This window comes from Malaclemys terrapin, chromosome 8 (assembly GCF_027887155.1).
Source record: "Malaclemys terrapin pileata isolate rMalTer1 chromosome 8, rMalTer1.hap1, whole genome shotgun sequence".
Classification (NCBI taxonomy): Eukaryota; Metazoa; Chordata; order Testudines; family Emydidae; genus Malaclemys; species Malaclemys terrapin.
In genome coordinates, this window is record NC_071512.1 from 71,360,808 (window position 1) to 71,378,006 (window position 17,199).

At 38.7% G+C, this 17,199-nt stretch overlaps 1 protein-coding gene across 4 annotated transcripts in view; it reads left to right on the forward strand.

The window, feature by feature from the left end:
- COL11A1 (collagen type XI alpha 1 chain) overlaps window positions 1-17,199 on the forward strand; it is a 236,045-nt gene that overhangs the window by 208,789 nt on the left and 10,057 nt on the right. For all 4 annotated transcript variants that reach the window (XM_054037965.1, XM_054037966.1, XM_054037968.1 and 1 more), the window contains 8 exons: window positions 5,426-5,479; window positions 6,059-6,166; window positions 6,252-6,305; window positions 14,686-14,739; window positions 15,754-15,861; window positions 16,505-16,558; window positions 16,663-16,698; window positions 16,821-16,874. In XM_054037965.1, the coding sequence (XP_053893940.1) occupies window positions 5,426-5,479; window positions 6,059-6,166; window positions 6,252-6,305; window positions 14,686-14,739; window positions 15,754-15,861; window positions 16,505-16,558; window positions 16,663-16,698; window positions 16,821-16,874 (522 nt within the window). The remainder of the gene's footprint in view (window positions 1-5,425; window positions 5,480-6,058; window positions 6,167-6,251; window positions 6,306-14,685; window positions 14,740-15,753; window positions 15,862-16,504; window positions 16,559-16,662; window positions 16,699-16,820; window positions 16,875-17,199) is intronic.

Sequence of the window (17,199 nt, forward strand, 5' to 3'; positions counted from 1 at the left end):
ACTGAAAGGAGCTTAGCAGCAGCTAAATAAAATATTTCAGAGCATTATATTTTTCTATTCAGTCATTGTAGCCTACAAGGTGGAAATAAAAGGCATTTTTAAGAAGTAAATGTCATGGTGCAAATAGAAATGCATGCTAAGTGGTTGAAGCAGGGATTAATATTTTTAGTAGAATCAGGCCCTGATTCAAATAAGCATTTAAGAATGTGCTGAAATTTAAGCATGTGCTTAAGCTCCATTGACGTGTAGGGGACTTAACCAGGTGCTTAAATCCATTTCTCTTCAGAAAAGCATCTAAGGACATGCTTAAGTACTTTACTGAAAAAGGGCCTCAAAGAGGCAGTAATAACTTACTGTATATTTTACATATCTGCTCTATTTATTTATTTATTTGAATGTATAAGAACAACCCCCAACAAAAGACCTTTAGCAGAGGCAGCTCAGTGGACATCCCCAATCACTGCCCTGGACATACCTCCACACCTGCAATTACCATTTACTGTATGAATGGTACCCAACCCTTGTGGAGGGGATACTGTGGCTACTTTTTCTCCTACCATCAGCAGCTTCTGACAGGGTTTATCCTGATGGAAATCAGCACACACCCTCTGATACATGCTCCGTCTTTGCTTCAGCCAAGATGCTTAATTTCACTGAATTTCCACATCTGTAAAATGAGGACAATTAAACTGTCCTACACTGCAGGTGTGTGGGGAGAAGCAGTTAATGTTTGTAAAATGCTTTGAAGATGAAAAGTACTTCATAATGCTAATTATTCTTATGTGGCAACCAAGGAGGCACCAAATTATCATGGACAGAAAGAGTTTTGCCATCCAACCTTTGCTGGTTGTTTATAATAATGGGTTGGGGCAACCAACATTTTCTTTTAAGTCTTGCATTTCCAAAGAGATGCATTCTTTTTTAGCTTCACTATTTCAATTAAAGATAGTGGGGTAATGTTATTAAGTAGAAAGTCCACAAAAATTGACAGATATATGGTTGGTAAGCCAAAATGGTGACAAGCTGAAAATCTGAAAGGAAGCTAAGTATCTCATTGTTCAGAATCTTGATTTGGACATTTATCTTAATTTCCAGAAAATCAATCAGTGATTAAACTATGGCAGTATATTGTTGATTCCAAAATAAATTCTTTTGTGGGCACATACTGATTCTGCAATGTTGCACTAGCTGCTTCCCATACTATCTGATCTGAATTCATTGATTTTTGTCTGATGAAGTTTTAAAAGGAAGGGAGAAAGGATCCCACTATTCAGTGGCATCCTAACTTTCCATTACTTTCTTAAAAGACAAGTGGTATTTACACTCAGTAACAATTAAAGCAGGCAGACTGAACTGCGACTCTCAAGCAGTGGGTGTTTTATTCTTAGTCTCCTTTCAGCTTTTTACTGAAAAGGTTTTCGGGCGTTTTTTAGCCTTATGTCATCTCACATTCTGGCGTATTAGCTTTATGGATATCAAGTAGATACCTGGATCACTTGCAGCTAAAACTCCATGCATCACTCTAAAAATGTAAGGGTAGAAGGTTAAAGAAAAGTAGGAAAGTCAGCATATGATTTAGCCATATTTTTGTTCAAAACCAGAATGCTTTCCATAAGATAATAGATTTAAATGGTATGTGGTAGCAGGCTTCTGACATTTGAAAATCAGAAACCAAGGTAACTGCTAGGTCAGTTAGACCCTTTTACATGTCACTTTCAATAATAGGCAGAATTTTGAAAAAAATGTAGTTTTTTTTCCCCATTGTGAGTATAGCATATTGCTGCTTCATCAGGATGTCCATTGCACTTGAAAATGAAGCTGAGTTCCTCTCTTTCCCTTGAGTAAAAATACACAGAAGGTATTCTGAACATAACAAATTGCGGAACAGTGGTTATGTGTCATGAAAATAATTAATGGTGCTATCTTCACTAAGAAGCATATTTCAATCAGATGACTGATGACTGTGCATAGAATTTTTAAATTATTATAAGGAAATTCTGAAGCAGAAAAAATGCAGACAAGAAAATCCACTTACACCTACAATGTTAATATACCATCAAAATTGGGAAAAGTTTTTTTAATCTGCTTTGGAGGCATGTGTGGAATGTAACTGACAATACGTCCACATCGAAGCATAGCATAAAATCATAAACATTACTGTGATAGCTGGGGGAAAAACAGGCATTAATTTCAGGTTGTTATTGAGAACTTGTGTGTCAGTTAAAATTTACCATACACTACAACAATTCAAGACTAGGAAAGTAAGATAAACAACAATTAGCAGTCTTTTTCTGCAGAAGCACCATCTGTTCCATGCCAGCAATCAGAGTCTGTTAGAAAGCTCTGTTCATTTAGTAACTTTGCGCTTGATGCAGCGTTAGCACTGTTTGATAATGAATGCACCCCCTTTGTTTAGCAATCATGATTCATTGTATTTATAATTTAGCGATCACAGTGTTTTTAGACCTGCTAATTGATGTTGCAGCTGCATGCTTAGATTATTCAGGGAACATATTTCTCAAGTAAGTACTACTGCACTCAACTCCTTTCAGCTTCTCCAACTGAAAAGGGTTGGTTTTAACCCTTTTAGGAACTTAAGCAAAAATGACTATCAAGTGGTAAAGAGAATCAGCTCATAATAGAGAAAATCTTCCTGCCTTTAAAATGTTTCTAAGTGCATTTATATTCCCGCTAATAATTTTTACTTATGATCATCTTAAGTTATGATCTTCTCAGCTCTTGGTAGCTAAGCATTGTTGGATATGGGACCTGAAAAAAATAAACAACAACTAGATATTGTTGCTACCAGGTGTTGGGGAGGGGACACTATATATTCCTCCTAGTCCTTTGAGTTAGTACCAAACCAGTCCCTTAGGTGATGGTTAGGGAGCACTGTGCTGCTGCTATGTAAAACTGAGCCAGCAGTTATTACAAAAATCCCACATTTTTCACAAGAGTAGATAGTATTAACCACAATGAGTGGCCAATGTCCAACTTGGGTAATTTAATCCTGGTTGCAGTATATTCAATGGGAAAGGCTTACTTCACTCCTCATTTTAGCAGAAAATTTTGTACAGTATTGCTGGAAAATAGTGGGTGCTACATTCCACGAGAGAGATGGCTTCATTTTTGTAGTGAATGAGTGATGGTTATGTACTCATGATAAATACTTGGAGCATTAGGGTAAATCAGGAATTGCTCTAAATATGCATCAATATAATAGACAATAATGTGTCAGTCTGTGAAACAGCTCAGGCCAGATTCAGCCATAGTATAAGTAGGCTTTAGTTAAGTTAAACTGAGGAGCGAGATCTGTCATAGTTCAGAGCAACTGCACCTGTATTTCTTCCCCCTCTCCACCTGCTTGGTCCAGCAAATGCAACCATTCTTGGCTTACAGCTCCTCAACCATCACCCCTCTTGGGCAGAGACCCATGTCTCTCTCCCTCCTGACTGGGGTTTTTCCAGGTTGTACAGTTCCTTTCTACACTATGTTATTCCCAGCAAGCCAGATGATCTAAATTGCCAGCATCTGCATATTGCTTTCTCTCCAGAGGATATAAGCAGCATAATTGTCCACAGTTATACCTTACCACAGTGCCCTTTCTAAGAAACCACATTTATTCTTATGGTAAAAGCATTACAGAAAAATATATATTGAAAACAATAAAAGAACCTACGTACATGCTAATGAACTTTCCAGAGATCACCCCAACTCCAATCCTCAGCTCTGTCAGGTGTCGGTCCGTCCAATCCCCCTTTCCTTTGTTCCATCTCTTTGCTGGATCAGGAAGAAGGCCCTGAGTCAGTTTAATCTGAGGTGATTTATCCAAAAGTCCCTTCTTCATCTGCTAGTTACTGGAGATTCCAGATTAAGCCTTTTGAGGGGGTAATAAACCTCTGGAGATGTTACAACCTGAGTGAATTTGCCAATCACTTTCCCCCCACGCCCCAACACACACACAATGTTCTTAGTTCTTGGAGGGCTGTGGTCAGTCTCCTCCATAGAATTACATACAGTCCCTGGCACACTATGATACATAAACTTAATCAAGTAAAATCTCCCAAAGGTATTGCAGGAGATTGCCATATCTGTCACAAGGCCCTGATCCAACAAAGCACTTAGGTATATGTTTAATTTTAAAACTATTCACACATTCATAAAACTGAGAATGTATTTGCTATTTAAGTCCTGAATTTGACCCTTTCTGAAGGATCAATCCCTGATCATTCTGAATGGAAGCGCAGAATGTAAATAGAAATTACTGGCTTTGTTCATATTACTGAACATTTTAAGAACTAAAGATAAGCAATTCCTATATTCTGTACTCTTCATAAAACAGATGGACATATGATTCTTACGGAGAAAGTTTTCCAAGTTTCTATTTTTTCAGCCAATGGCTATAGGCAAGAAATATCTGGTTGTAATGAAGAACTTTCTCAAGCTAAAAACTAGCCTTGTATGAAAACTATGTGGTCTCTTATCTTAAAGATTTAAGGGTATTGAAGGCGAGTATTTTCAGTACAGTACGCTAAAGTTTCATATACAGCTTCTGTTAGCAACAGGAACTGTGTATATAAATCCCCTGAATTGAAAATTAAACTTTTTATTGTTTGGGAGGAGAAAAATATCCCTTTTTTATTTAAAAAATGTATTTTAAAAAATTGATAGTATTGTCTGTAGTTGTGCATAACGTTGGCATGCCCTTCCCAAGTCCCATCATGTGGCTCTACAGCTAAACCTCATCGCTCTTCCACAACACTCTGCTACTGCAGCCCTGAGCAAAATCCAGGGCAGAAACACCCAGATTTGCAACCTAACATTTTAGACAAATGGATATAATTTTTGTATAGAGGACTTAGAGGGTGAAGAAGTGTGCATCATGAGCCATTCTCCTTACAGAGGCACAATATAATAATACCTAGGTTTTTATTGAAGTCAATTGTAGAAGTTCCATTGACTTCAGTTGGATCGGATTTAGACGGACATTCAGCATATTTGGAAATCCTACCTTTAGTACATATTATTATTTGCCTTTTCCCTCATCTTTTATAAAATGTTCCTATGCCTTTTGATGTGTAAATATTCATCTTATATATTTATTTGTGGTGTTCTCTTTGCTCTGTGTTTACAAAGGGTAGTTGATTTTCTAGTCAATGTATTTGTTGTAAGCGCCTAATAAATTGTATGAAAATAAAAAAGGTTTAATGGGGGGTAAGTGGGATTTTTCATTTTATTGATAAAATGGTCAAGAAATGTTTTATTTATATTATTATTAACATTTGCCAATTTTATTATTCACTGATATATAGGAAATTGTAAGAACATTTCAGATCATATTTTCACCACTTTAATATAATTTTAATATACTATAATTATGAACCAGTATTTATTTCATACCTTATACCTTTTCCTTCCTTTACAGGGCCCTCCTGGAGCAGCTGGTGCTGAGGGCAGACAAGGTGAAAAAGGTGCAAAGGTAATAAATAAGACCATTTGTTCCAAACAGTGAAATACAAAAACCATTCCAAAAAAGTAAAACATGCCTTTTCTAAGCTATTTATTTTACAGATAGTATGTGATATTTTAAACCTACCAAAGTAATCACAGTTAAGTTGTAAATAACTCAAATTAAAGGGCCTAAATTTTATATATTGTGAAATTCTTTTGCTTTAATTTTGCTGCACAATAATTCATTTGTGTTTAATGCATAGTCTACAGAAGGGGGCAGTATAGAGGCATTCCCCTGGAAGGAAGCTTCTAGAGGTATTTGATGGGTTGCTGTGTGCGCTGCTCATAAATGCAAGGCCAGGTCATCTCACTATTGCAGAAAAGAAGGGGAGAACATGGTCATGTCCATCCCATAAACTTTAGTGCAGGTTATCACAGTTATCAGTCAGGGGCCAAGTCTGCTCTGAGGGGAACAGATTCAGACTGCGATCATCTCTTGGAAGGGGTGCGAAAAATTCCTTGTGCCCTCTGTATCACTTGTGTACCCATAATGAGCCATAGATAATAAACTCCATTAATGATGTGATCTGGTATGTCTTCCTTGTAGGGTGAACCTGGTTCAGAAGGTGCACCTGGAAAAACAGGACCAGTTGGTCCTCAGGGACCTTCAGGAAAACCTGGTCCAGAGGGTCTCCGTGGTATTCCTGGCCCTGTGGTAAGTTCATTGAGTATATAGCAATATTGTTATCTTTTTTATCTTGAATATCCACTTTTTAAGGAATCTTAATTGTTTCTTATAGGGAGAACAAGGTCTACCTGGAGCACCAGGTCAGGACGGACCACCTGGTCCTATGGTGAGTATCCTTCCTTCCTTCCAATGTTATGTCAAAGGCCTGGTCTACACTGGGGGGATCATTCTAAGTTACGCAACTTCAGCTACGTGAATACTGTAGCTGAAGTCGACGTACATAGACCTACCCACTGTGGTGTCTTCACTGTGGTGAGTTGCCTGCTGTCGCTTCCCTGCTGACTCCGCCTGTGCCTCTCGCAGCGGTGGAGTACAGGAGTCAACGGGAGAGTGCTCGGGGGTTGATTTATCACGTCTAGACTAGATGCAATAAATCAACCCCCGCTGGATTGATTGCTGCCTGCCAATTCGGCGGGTAGTGTAGACATACCCAAAGAGGAAAAGTCCTTAAACATGTACCATTAAGGTCCCCATATATGTTCCGGGGAAACTAATAATACAAATCGGTGGTTACAAGGCATTTATCCTTCTGTGTTTGAAAATATTGAGTGCCTGCTTTACAACTGCTTTATCCAGTTATAGAACATAGCAACTGCACTGGTATCAGTGGAGTTACATTGGCATAAGACTGGAGTAACACAACGGGGTATCAGTCCCTTCAATCCTCTGGCCAATATTAGAATAAAAACCAACATATATAAGTGCAAGAATGTATACTATCCAAAAATGTGTTTGTCTCCAAACAAGCACTAGTGAATGTAAGGCCTTATGGCCTTCGTAACAGCAGAAACCACACAGAAAAAAAAATAATCCTGGTAAAAGAACATTTCCTTGGCACTGGTGATTTCAGTGCAGCCTTTGCTGGTAGTAGAGGTCATGTAGGTACATATAATTCCTGGTGCAAAAGACTAGAGGGTCTGACTAATCACTGAAACACAAGAAAATTCAGTATCAGAGGGTTTCCTAGCAAGGCAGAGCCATACTCCATCTTTAATTCACTATTCCTTGACCAAGAAATAGTTTATGGATGAGGTTTTCAAAGGGGCTTGAGGGAATTAGGCACCTAATGCCTATTGAAAGTCAATGGGTGTTGGACACCAATGTCCTGTAGGGCCCTTTAAAATCTCATCCTAAAAAGCTGTCTCAAAGAGGTCACAGATGACGGATGTCATCCTTAGTAACTACTCAGTGCAGCTCATCAAGTCTTCATTTTTATACTGCACAACAACCTGCATGTTGTTACATGCTTTATTTTCCCATTCTCTTCTCCATTTGGACTCTGAGCTGTTACATTACTATTCTACTTTATCCTGCCCTTATCACAGCCTCAGATCCATTTTTGGGGCTGCAATAATATTTATCCTTATTACTCCCCAAGCATTTAAGATTAAATGGAAAGATAATTTGGAATCATCACCTACTATAACACGGCTGCTCATGAAATAAACTAGCAAAAGCCAAAAGTGCACTCCTGCACAGTGCATTGTTGGGGGAAACCTACAGGTCTTTGTAGCTTGCTGCAAAGTTGTCTTTCATGATGAATTGTTGTGTTAACTCTTTAGCTAAGTCTCAGAATATGCTTTTTGTTTTATTGTTACTTCAGAGCAGTTTATTAGTCATCAAACTATGTTTTGTGACTATAATATTGATATGGCTGTAAAGCAAGGAACTAATACTCCACAAATTAATTCATACTATAACCCAATTACCACAACCCCAGGAAAATTAAAAAAAAAATGTTTGGCTGCCGCTGAGTGGTATTTAATACTCCTTTATCTCTTAAAAATGGCTCAATGGCCAAATGAATAATGAATATATACTGCACATTAATAATGAAGGCCAAAGGAAAGGAAGCACATAGAAGTCCTAGTAGTCAGTAAAAGTAGTGGCATAATTTTCTTAATAAGTCCTTCATGATGAATAGAAAAACTAATATGATGAACAGCAAGTTGCTGCTGTTCTCAATCCAGCCTTGTATTATATATAAAATTTTAAATCTACAATACCTGGCCAGATGGTCCGGGTCTTTGCAGCTAAGCAAAGGCCATCTGGCTATGAGAGACGTCCCAGGTCTCTTGCTTGCCAAAATAGTTGAGAATCATCTGGATTGACTAGAATACAATGTATTAGCCCACTCTGCAGTCCTATAAAGAATTTGATTTGTTATTAACCCCTCTGAGGATGGGTACAGACATCTGCAAGGTGGGAAGGGAGAAAGTTGGTGGGTTTCAAGAGAGAAAATGGCCCCGGGCAGACTGGAAGATTGGAAGTTTTCGGGACTTGCTCTGGCTAAAGCTTTTAGTCAGGAGGAAGTTCTAGAAGGTCTGCTTCTGAGCTGATGCTGCTCAGCAGTCAGGAGGAGGTAATACATATTCTGATGCTGAACAGAAGGCGTTTAATACATTTCCAGAATGACATGTTAGGGATGAAGGCTTTGAAATAGAACATGGACACAGTCACGGTTGAGTGAAATGAAAGAGCAAGTGTCAAGTTCTCAAATGACACACCAGGGTATGTCCTACTGCTGTCACACATTAAATAAAAGCAATTGTTTCTTTTGTGGCTGGAAGTTTTAACTGCTGCTGATGTGCACAATAACACAACCACATCACATCAAGATGCTGGTGCCGCAAGGGGCAAATTCAGTCCCTTCTTTTATTGCAGAAATGGTGTGGTTCAACCATGCATAGGCGAGAAGGCTGGATGAGGGTTAGAAGGCAGGAGGAATTTCCCTGTACCCTCTCCTCCTCTCATGGCTTGACACGGATAGGTACCCCTGCATAGGCCCTAGGACTGAAGTAGCTTCTGCAGATTAACTATACAGCTGCCCCACACATCCTTTGTGAAGAGGATTCCTGCCCCACCTCCCCCTCACTTCTGAAGCCAGGTACTGCGGGTTGGGTTTTAGCTATAACAGCTGCAGAGCATATCATCAGATTCTCACAGCCTTTACAAATGTGGTTGAGAAAATGTAAAATTCATCATCTAGAGTAAAATGCTTCTTGAATTTGTCCTTGCTAGGACTTTCACCTCTGAAACACCATTTCACTTTCTTGTGTGTATCTTAACAAGAAGAATAGATTTTTTTTTCATTGATTGGAACATTTTATGGGCACATTCTGGTTGACTAACATAGATTTTTGCAAATGTTCAAAACCCATGATTTTACCCTATAAACAAGAAAGAGCTTCAGAACATGTATTTATACTTTTTTCAGGACTGGAATTGTTTCTTCCAATGGACTGTGATGTAACATGTCTATCAATCCATATGTAATTAGTATTACAGTATCACTAGAAAAAACAACGAGGAGTCCTTGTGGTACCTTAGAGACTAACAAATTAATCTGGGCATAAGCTTTCATGAGCTAAAACCCATTTATTAGATACAGGAGTGAAAAATACAGTATATATATTACAGCACATGAAAAGATGGGAGTTGCCTTACCAAGGGCGGGGGAGGGGAAGGGTTCCGAGGCCAATTCAATCAAGGTGGAAGTGGCCTATTCTCAACAGTTGACAAGAATGGGTGAGTATCAACAGAGGGAAAATTACTTTTTGTAGTGCTAACAAGGCCAGTTCAATCAAGGTGGACGTCGCCCATTCCCAACAGTTGACAAGAAGGTGTGAGTATCAACAGAGGGAAAATTAATAAATTGTAATAATAAATTTTATTAATAAATTATTTAAAGTAATTTAGTCTCTAAGGTGCCACAAGGACTCCTCATTGTTTTTGCTGATACAGACTAATGCGCTGACTACCACTCTGAAACCTTTCACCATGAAAAGAATCACTAGAGGCTCCAAGCAAGATCAGGGTCCAGTTGTGTTAGGCACTGCACTGAAAGAAAAGACAGCTCCTTCCTGAAGAGCTTACAATCTAAACAGACAAGACAAAGAGTGGAAGAAAGACACTATTACTATCCCCTTTGTGCAGAGGGAGAATTGAGGCACAGAGATTAAGTGACTTGCTCAAGATCAGACAAGAAATCTGTGGACGAGTCAGGAATTGAACCCAGAGTCTGTGCCTTAATCAAAGCACCATCTTTCTTCTTCTAAAACAAAAATTTACTGGTCATTAAACATCCCTTTTCACATTTAAGTAGCAAAAATGTCCTGGAGGATTTAAAATAAAATGTATAGTTAAAAGACCCGTCCTGAGACTATTTTAAAAGCCCAATTTCAATCAGAAGCAAAGTATATTAATTATATAGCATTGAAAATAAGAATTCAAGATTGCCTGTTGATTAGCTAGCTCTAGTAAATCATTATATTTACACAGCAGCATATTAAACTTTGGTTCACATCTGAAATAAAGTTCAGAGACAGCAGTTGCTGAGTTTAGGTTGCATTCCCCGTGGACTGCAGTTGTGAGAAGTATGCCAAAGTAGATATGCAGCAGAGTACAGCACGCTGCAGGTGAAAATGTTTGATTCTATATTCTAGAAGCTTAAAAACATATCAGCCCTGTTTTCCTTTTCCCTTTTTGTTCATGAATTATGTATTTGCCTAATCTTTTGCATCGACTGATATCCTGAAGTAGAAATGGAAAAGGTACACACTGAATAAAATTTTGTACATGAAGAGTTGTGGCACTTCTGAATCTGTGCCACATTGAAAGTGTCACTAATGACTGCTATCCATATCATAATTTCACATATGCCCCCTGCCAGCAGGAGACTGGTAGCGATGAGATACTGGATCACTTTAGCACCTCCCCTTCCCAATGTACACATGTGCAGTGTGAGATTAATGGCTCAGAAATTAATGCCTCTCCTACATGTGCATATGCCCTGCATCACTTGGATTTTCACCGTATTCTGTACAAATTAAACAAAATCAAATTATTTCTCATATGAATAGCAAGAAATTATCAAGTTTGTAAGCGAAGCATTCTTCCAAACATAGAGATCCTCTCTCATCTTTCCAACTTTTTAAAAAATAAACACATTTGTTGTAATTATTACAAGATTAATATCTTAATAGAATTCCCTTATGTCCTTGTTAAAGTTAACAGAAAAACTCTCAAGGAGGCAGAAGGGGAAAGAAAAATGATGTGAGTGTCCTATCATGAAGTTTATTCCAAATTCTCCCATTGGTTATGAGGAGCGCTCACAAGATCAACCTTTGGTTGTGTCAGAGCTGAAATAAGCAAGGAGTTCACAGTGCTACAAACCCTGTGTACTTCTGGGGGATCAGTAGAAGCTCAGTGATATCGGTGTGGATCCCCAGGCCTTCTGGCTTCCTGCAATTTTATCCTGCCTCCCAGTCAGCACAACACCAGTGGAGCCCTTTGGTGGATTTCTCTTAGCATCATCTAACACTGGATCCTCCTAAAAAAACCAGGGTGGTGTATTCTACAGTGTGCAGTTCTGCTGAGCCTTGGACTGTAAAAACTTCTGAGTGGATGTCCTATGGAGCTGAGAGATGATTAAGATCCCTGTCTTGTCCCTGTTTTTTCCCCTTGACATAATTCTAGCTCTGGAACTCTGAACCTCCCCTTTTCTCATGTTTTGGCTAGGTGCAGGGCCATACAGAAAATTTAGAAGCCAAGATCAGGTCTTTCTTAGGCCACAAGAAAAAGGAGCACTTAGACCTCATTGGAAGACATTACAAAATCACCAGTTTGGCGTGATTTACAACCTCTTCTCCAAAATAACCCAGACCTGGAAGAGCAGAAAGAAGTGCATTGGCTGAACAACATGAGGAAGCTTGCGTATTAGGCCAAATTCTGCCCTGATTCTCTCACTACCTCCTTCAGTGCAATCTCAATTAAGTCAGAACAAAATGTGGCTCACTATATCTCCCTCAAGCAAACGCACATTTGGGAGTTCTAAACTCACTCCCAAATGAAAATTAGGGAAGACTGTTTTACAACCAGAGCAGAGGATATGAAGTCAGAAGCTCTTCACGCAGTGGGAATGGCAGCTTCAGGATTTTCCATTCGGTACTCTTGGGAAGGTGTTTTCCAACTCCTAGAGAGTCCTCTAGCTCCCTACTTCCACTTCTACTTTCCCGTCTTCAAATCTCACATCATGGTATCCTGCTTTCCATCTCAGGAATGCTGGAAATGACTCCTGCCAGTGTCAATTTATAGATGTTTCAGATGTTCCATTTCTGAATTAGATATTGAGCACCACATACTTTTGTGGGTTCTGTCTAGCCTCTTTTAAAACTAATTCAGATAGCAGTAAGCTTAACTACCAGCCAATGAGGTTGTTTCCATTCAAACTGCTTAATCTCTTATGCTATTGTGTGTGCTGGTGGTTTCTTATGTTATGGGCTGTGCTTAAGTAACCGTCTCCTAGGTCTACTTTTTAAAAAAAAAAACTACAAATAAAAAAGTTGATTCAAAATGTGCCACAAGAGCATCTTTTATAATCATTATACTGTAGAGATAGATGTAAGAATACAGAACCTTATTAGATTAAGATTTTTAAATTGTCAATAAAAAATTAAGTCTTCTCTAGGTATTATAGTTTGAGATATATTTACATTGCACTGAAAAAAATTGCATTTCAGCTCGTGTCAACATTAAACACATAGTGCTAATGCTGTCACTGTGATGTTATTTTTTTAAAAGCTCCCATTTTATGTCCTCATTTTAATTGCATTTGTTTACAAGGTTAGTGTGAATCACAGTTTCACAGAGTCACGGGCATGAGTGGTTCGGAAAAACGATGGCACTGGCAATAGAGTATTTTATAATATCATTGTCATCATACGTAGGCTTTCCCAAAAACTTTTTAAAAGATGCATACTGTAGGATACCAAAACAAGTTTGGTAAATTCAGACTGATGCCATTTGGAAGGCAATTTCCTTCTAAATCTCTGAGAAATGAGTGTTTTGAGAACATTTTGTCCAGTCCAATTCGTATGGGATATTCCTTAAGCCATTGTTGAATCTATGCACACTGCTATCATGATGGCTGAATCTGGCAGCGTGGCAGCTTGGGCAAAATTTACAGTAGAGCTGACAATCTCCATATACAGGTTCATAAAACCTGAGTAGTGGTTCTGGTTAGTTTATGAATGCTTGTAATTTAACAATACATCTCCCTACACAGTGCCAAGTAAGGGCCCAATCCTGCAAATCTTAGGCAAGTAGTGCCATTGACTTCCATTGGATTACTTATATGAAGAATGACCACTCACACGACCAAATTTGAAGAGTCAGGCCCTACATTTCCCCACTGGTGTCCCATGGTGCATGAATTCTAACTGGATAAAATAGTACTTCACACTTTTGTGCAGCTTTTGTTTTTTAAGCACCCTGTCAAGAACTGACAGAAGCAGCATTAGCATTGCTTCCCAAGGACCAATTACAGACCAAAATTGGGGCAAAGAGTGTGTCTGACTCTCTTTTAGAAAGCACCATCTACTGTTGTGGTGCTGTATAAATGATTGGTGGCATTGTTTTAAGAGAAAAAATATGTATTGTAGGTAATTATATGGCCCCCATCACTGTAGTGTCTAAGTGCCTCATAGTCTTTAATGTATTATCCTCATAGCACCCTGTGAGGTAGGGAAGGGCTATAATCCCCATTCTACACTTGGAGAACTGAGGCACAGAGAAACGAAGGCCCATATTTTTAAAGGTATTTTGACATTGCTCTGCTCGCATTGCAAGGCCTAAGGGACAAAATTCAGAAGATATTGAGGTGTCTAACTCCCATTGAAATCAATGGAACTTAGGTGCCTAAATATCTTTAAAAATTGGCCCTAAATGACTTAGACAGCCAAGTCTCATTTTCAAAAGTGGCAGTGCTGAGCAAAGCAAGGCCTAAGTACCTTTAAAAATCTGGGTCTAAGCAACTTGCCCAAGGTCACACTGGAAATCTGTGACTGAGCAGGGAATTAAACCCTGAGCTCTCTACTCGCAAGATAATACCCTAACCCTGGACTGAAATATGGAGTAGCTCTCAAACCAATAACAAAATAGGGGAAAATTAATATAAGACACCTGCTTAACAATCTGCCGGACATTACTGATCCTCACTACCAACTTAAGCGAATTAAGAGGTCTCTTTACCACTGTGTTATAACAGGATAGGGATAATAAAGGCCAAGCATTATTGAAGAAGTACTGAAAAGCATGTAAAGTGCCCAAAAGCAAAAGTAACAAAACATAGATTAGAAAATTTGATTAACTATCACTGGGTATTTCCAGTGCCACATGGAGACTTTTAATTGACCTTTAAAGAGCTCTTTCCTCATAAATTTCCAGTCACACAGGCCCTCGCTTCCACTTCCTAGTCTTGTCAAAATCAGCTATTCTATTAGTGCAATGAATCAGAAATGTTTCTTTTAAGCATATACTTAAAGATTATCTTGTGCCCTAAGTTGTACACACAGCCCGACATCAGCCATTGAATGCCACAGTACATGAACGTACAGTACTTTTATTATTTTAGATAAATATTATGAGTGCATTCTGCCATGCCATTTAAAACTTGTGTTTAACATTATCTCCTTTGACCTATTTAGGGTCCACCTGGCTTGCCTGGACTGAAGGGGGATCCAGGTTCCAAGGGTGAGAAGGTAGGTGGAAATTTCTCACTTTGTGTCTTCAGTTTGAGAAAGGCTCCACAATTATGGCATCAGTCTAAAAGCGAAGTGTTGGCTAAGTGCATAAGACAAAAAAAAAAAGTATTTCTGTTGTATGAAAGATGCCATAGTGACACAAAAGGTCCATAGCACCCATCAATCAACTCTCCACTGCCATAATAATAACAATAATAATAATAAATAATGAAATGGTAGGCCACATCTGCCCATCCCAGCAGCATTCAGAGAGAAAGGAACAGTCATTGCCTGGAAGGTAAATTTAATTACCCTGGCTTTTCTCTGTTATTAAGAGCCCACAGAAATCCATAGGGGAAAAGCATATAGTTTTACAGTTGGGAATAAGACATATTAGCATTTTTATATATAAAAAGCCACAGACTATGAATATAGAAAAATTGTTGTATTTGTCTTTAGTGAGAAGTAACAGCAGTAATGACTTTAAAGATATAGGATGCGATTGTTAAAGGATTCTAAGGGAAGTAGGCACCGAAATCCCATTGAGCTATCAGGGCAAGGGGAACTGTTGGTGGAAAGGGACATTGTTTGGTATGAAGTCCATTCATTTACATACTTGGATCAAGTATTTAAAAATGTATATTACTTATCGAGATGGTTTACAGCTCTACTTACAAATGTGTTTGGAGCATTTAAATACTGACAAGGGTGTGATGCCTGAACTGATAGGTATTGTTATTTCTGCACTGGCTTCAGTAAGTAGCTACTATGTAGCACTCACAGATTTATTTTTCATGGAATAAGTAGTTAACTCTGCAGGTAATCTCTGAGCATAAATGTCTGCAAATGCATGTACCTGCAGAATAATAGTGTGCCTACTGTTTTTAGGATTTTTAGGATTTCTCTTTAAATACGTTCATTGATGACTTTTCAATACCCTAAGCTATCAATGTATATTTCTCATTTAATTTACATGTATTCATAGTTATATATATTGACCTTCAATCTTATTTTTCTCTGGCTCTTTTCTAGGGACATCCCGGTCTGATTGGTCTGATTGGACCTCCAGGAGAACAGGGTGAAAAGGGTGACAGAGGTCTTCCAGGTCCACAAGGGGCTCTCGGAGCCAAGGGCGATACAGTTAGTAAAACACACTTTTGTTTCCATTTAAGTTCTGTACAAGCTTATCCTCTCTGCCAAGTCAAGAAGAAGAGTATTTGAATTCTAAGCCGTTTGCACAGATCTTGTATATGAGTAGCATTTAAATTGCAGCAGCACCTGGAATCCCCATTCAGGAATCAAGGTCCCATTGTGCTAGGTGCTGTACGAATGTGTCACGAAGCTAAAGAGCTCAGAATCTAGCTTATGGACAAGACTCAGTAGATGGATGAAACAAACAAACAGGCAGAGGACGTGGTCACAACAATTTGCTCAACATTGTCATGTACACTAGCTATTCTCACAATGTAGCTCATCATCTACCTAGCTTTTATCAACTGGCAGCGTTCTGTGTGCCTGATGTCAAAAGTGAGCCTTAAGGAGGATTTGGGGGTGGATGAGGTAGTGGCTTATGAATTTTGGAGGGTGAGAAGAACAAAAACAGAACTCAAATTGGCATGTCATATTGTTAATAATAAAACAGGATCTAGATCATTAAGCCGACTTAAACCCTGCGTAGAACTAGGTGTACTAAACTAGTCATCTTATTGCCCCTTTCACCATTGCTCAGTATAGCAGAAACAATGCAGATAGAATAACGTAGTTTCTGCTCATTCTTCTTTAGGGCATTCCCGGTCCCGCTGGTCCACTAGGCCCCCCTGGCCCTCCTGGTTTACCTGTAAGTAATTACATCCAAAGTGTCTTGCCAAATATTGTTCAGTTCAAAATATTCCCATCTTAGCTTGAGTACAACTCAGTGTAACTGTGTCCATTGTCCCCTAGGGTCCTCAAGGTCCAAAGGGTTCCAAAGGATCCTCTGTAAGTAACTCCTCTCCAGACTTGTTCTGCATTTTCCCTTGGGGTTGGTGGTTTTCTTAAAAAATTCTGCTGTTATGTTTTTCCAAGACTGCTAACATAGTGTTTCTTTCACTGATTTTCAGGGTCCTGGTGGTCAAAAGGGTGATGGTGGTTTACCTGGCCCCCCGGGTCCTCCCGTAAGTAAAATCACTTATTTAACGATGCATTCAGTTAATGGTCCAAATGATCCTGTTTTATAATGCTGGAAGGTAGGACTTTGGAAAATTGCAGAAAAGGAAAATATTAGAGCTGTTTGGAAATATTTCAAACCGAATGCTTTTCTGTTGGAAAATTCCAGTCCATAAATGCAAAAAATTTCACGGAAACGTGATGTCTCTGACAAAAATTCATTCTAAAACCAAAATGTTGGGGGGAAAAAGGAAACACTTCCTTTTTCAGAACATAACATTTTGATTTTCCATTTTTTGATTTTATAAAATATAAAATGCAAACAAAAAAAGT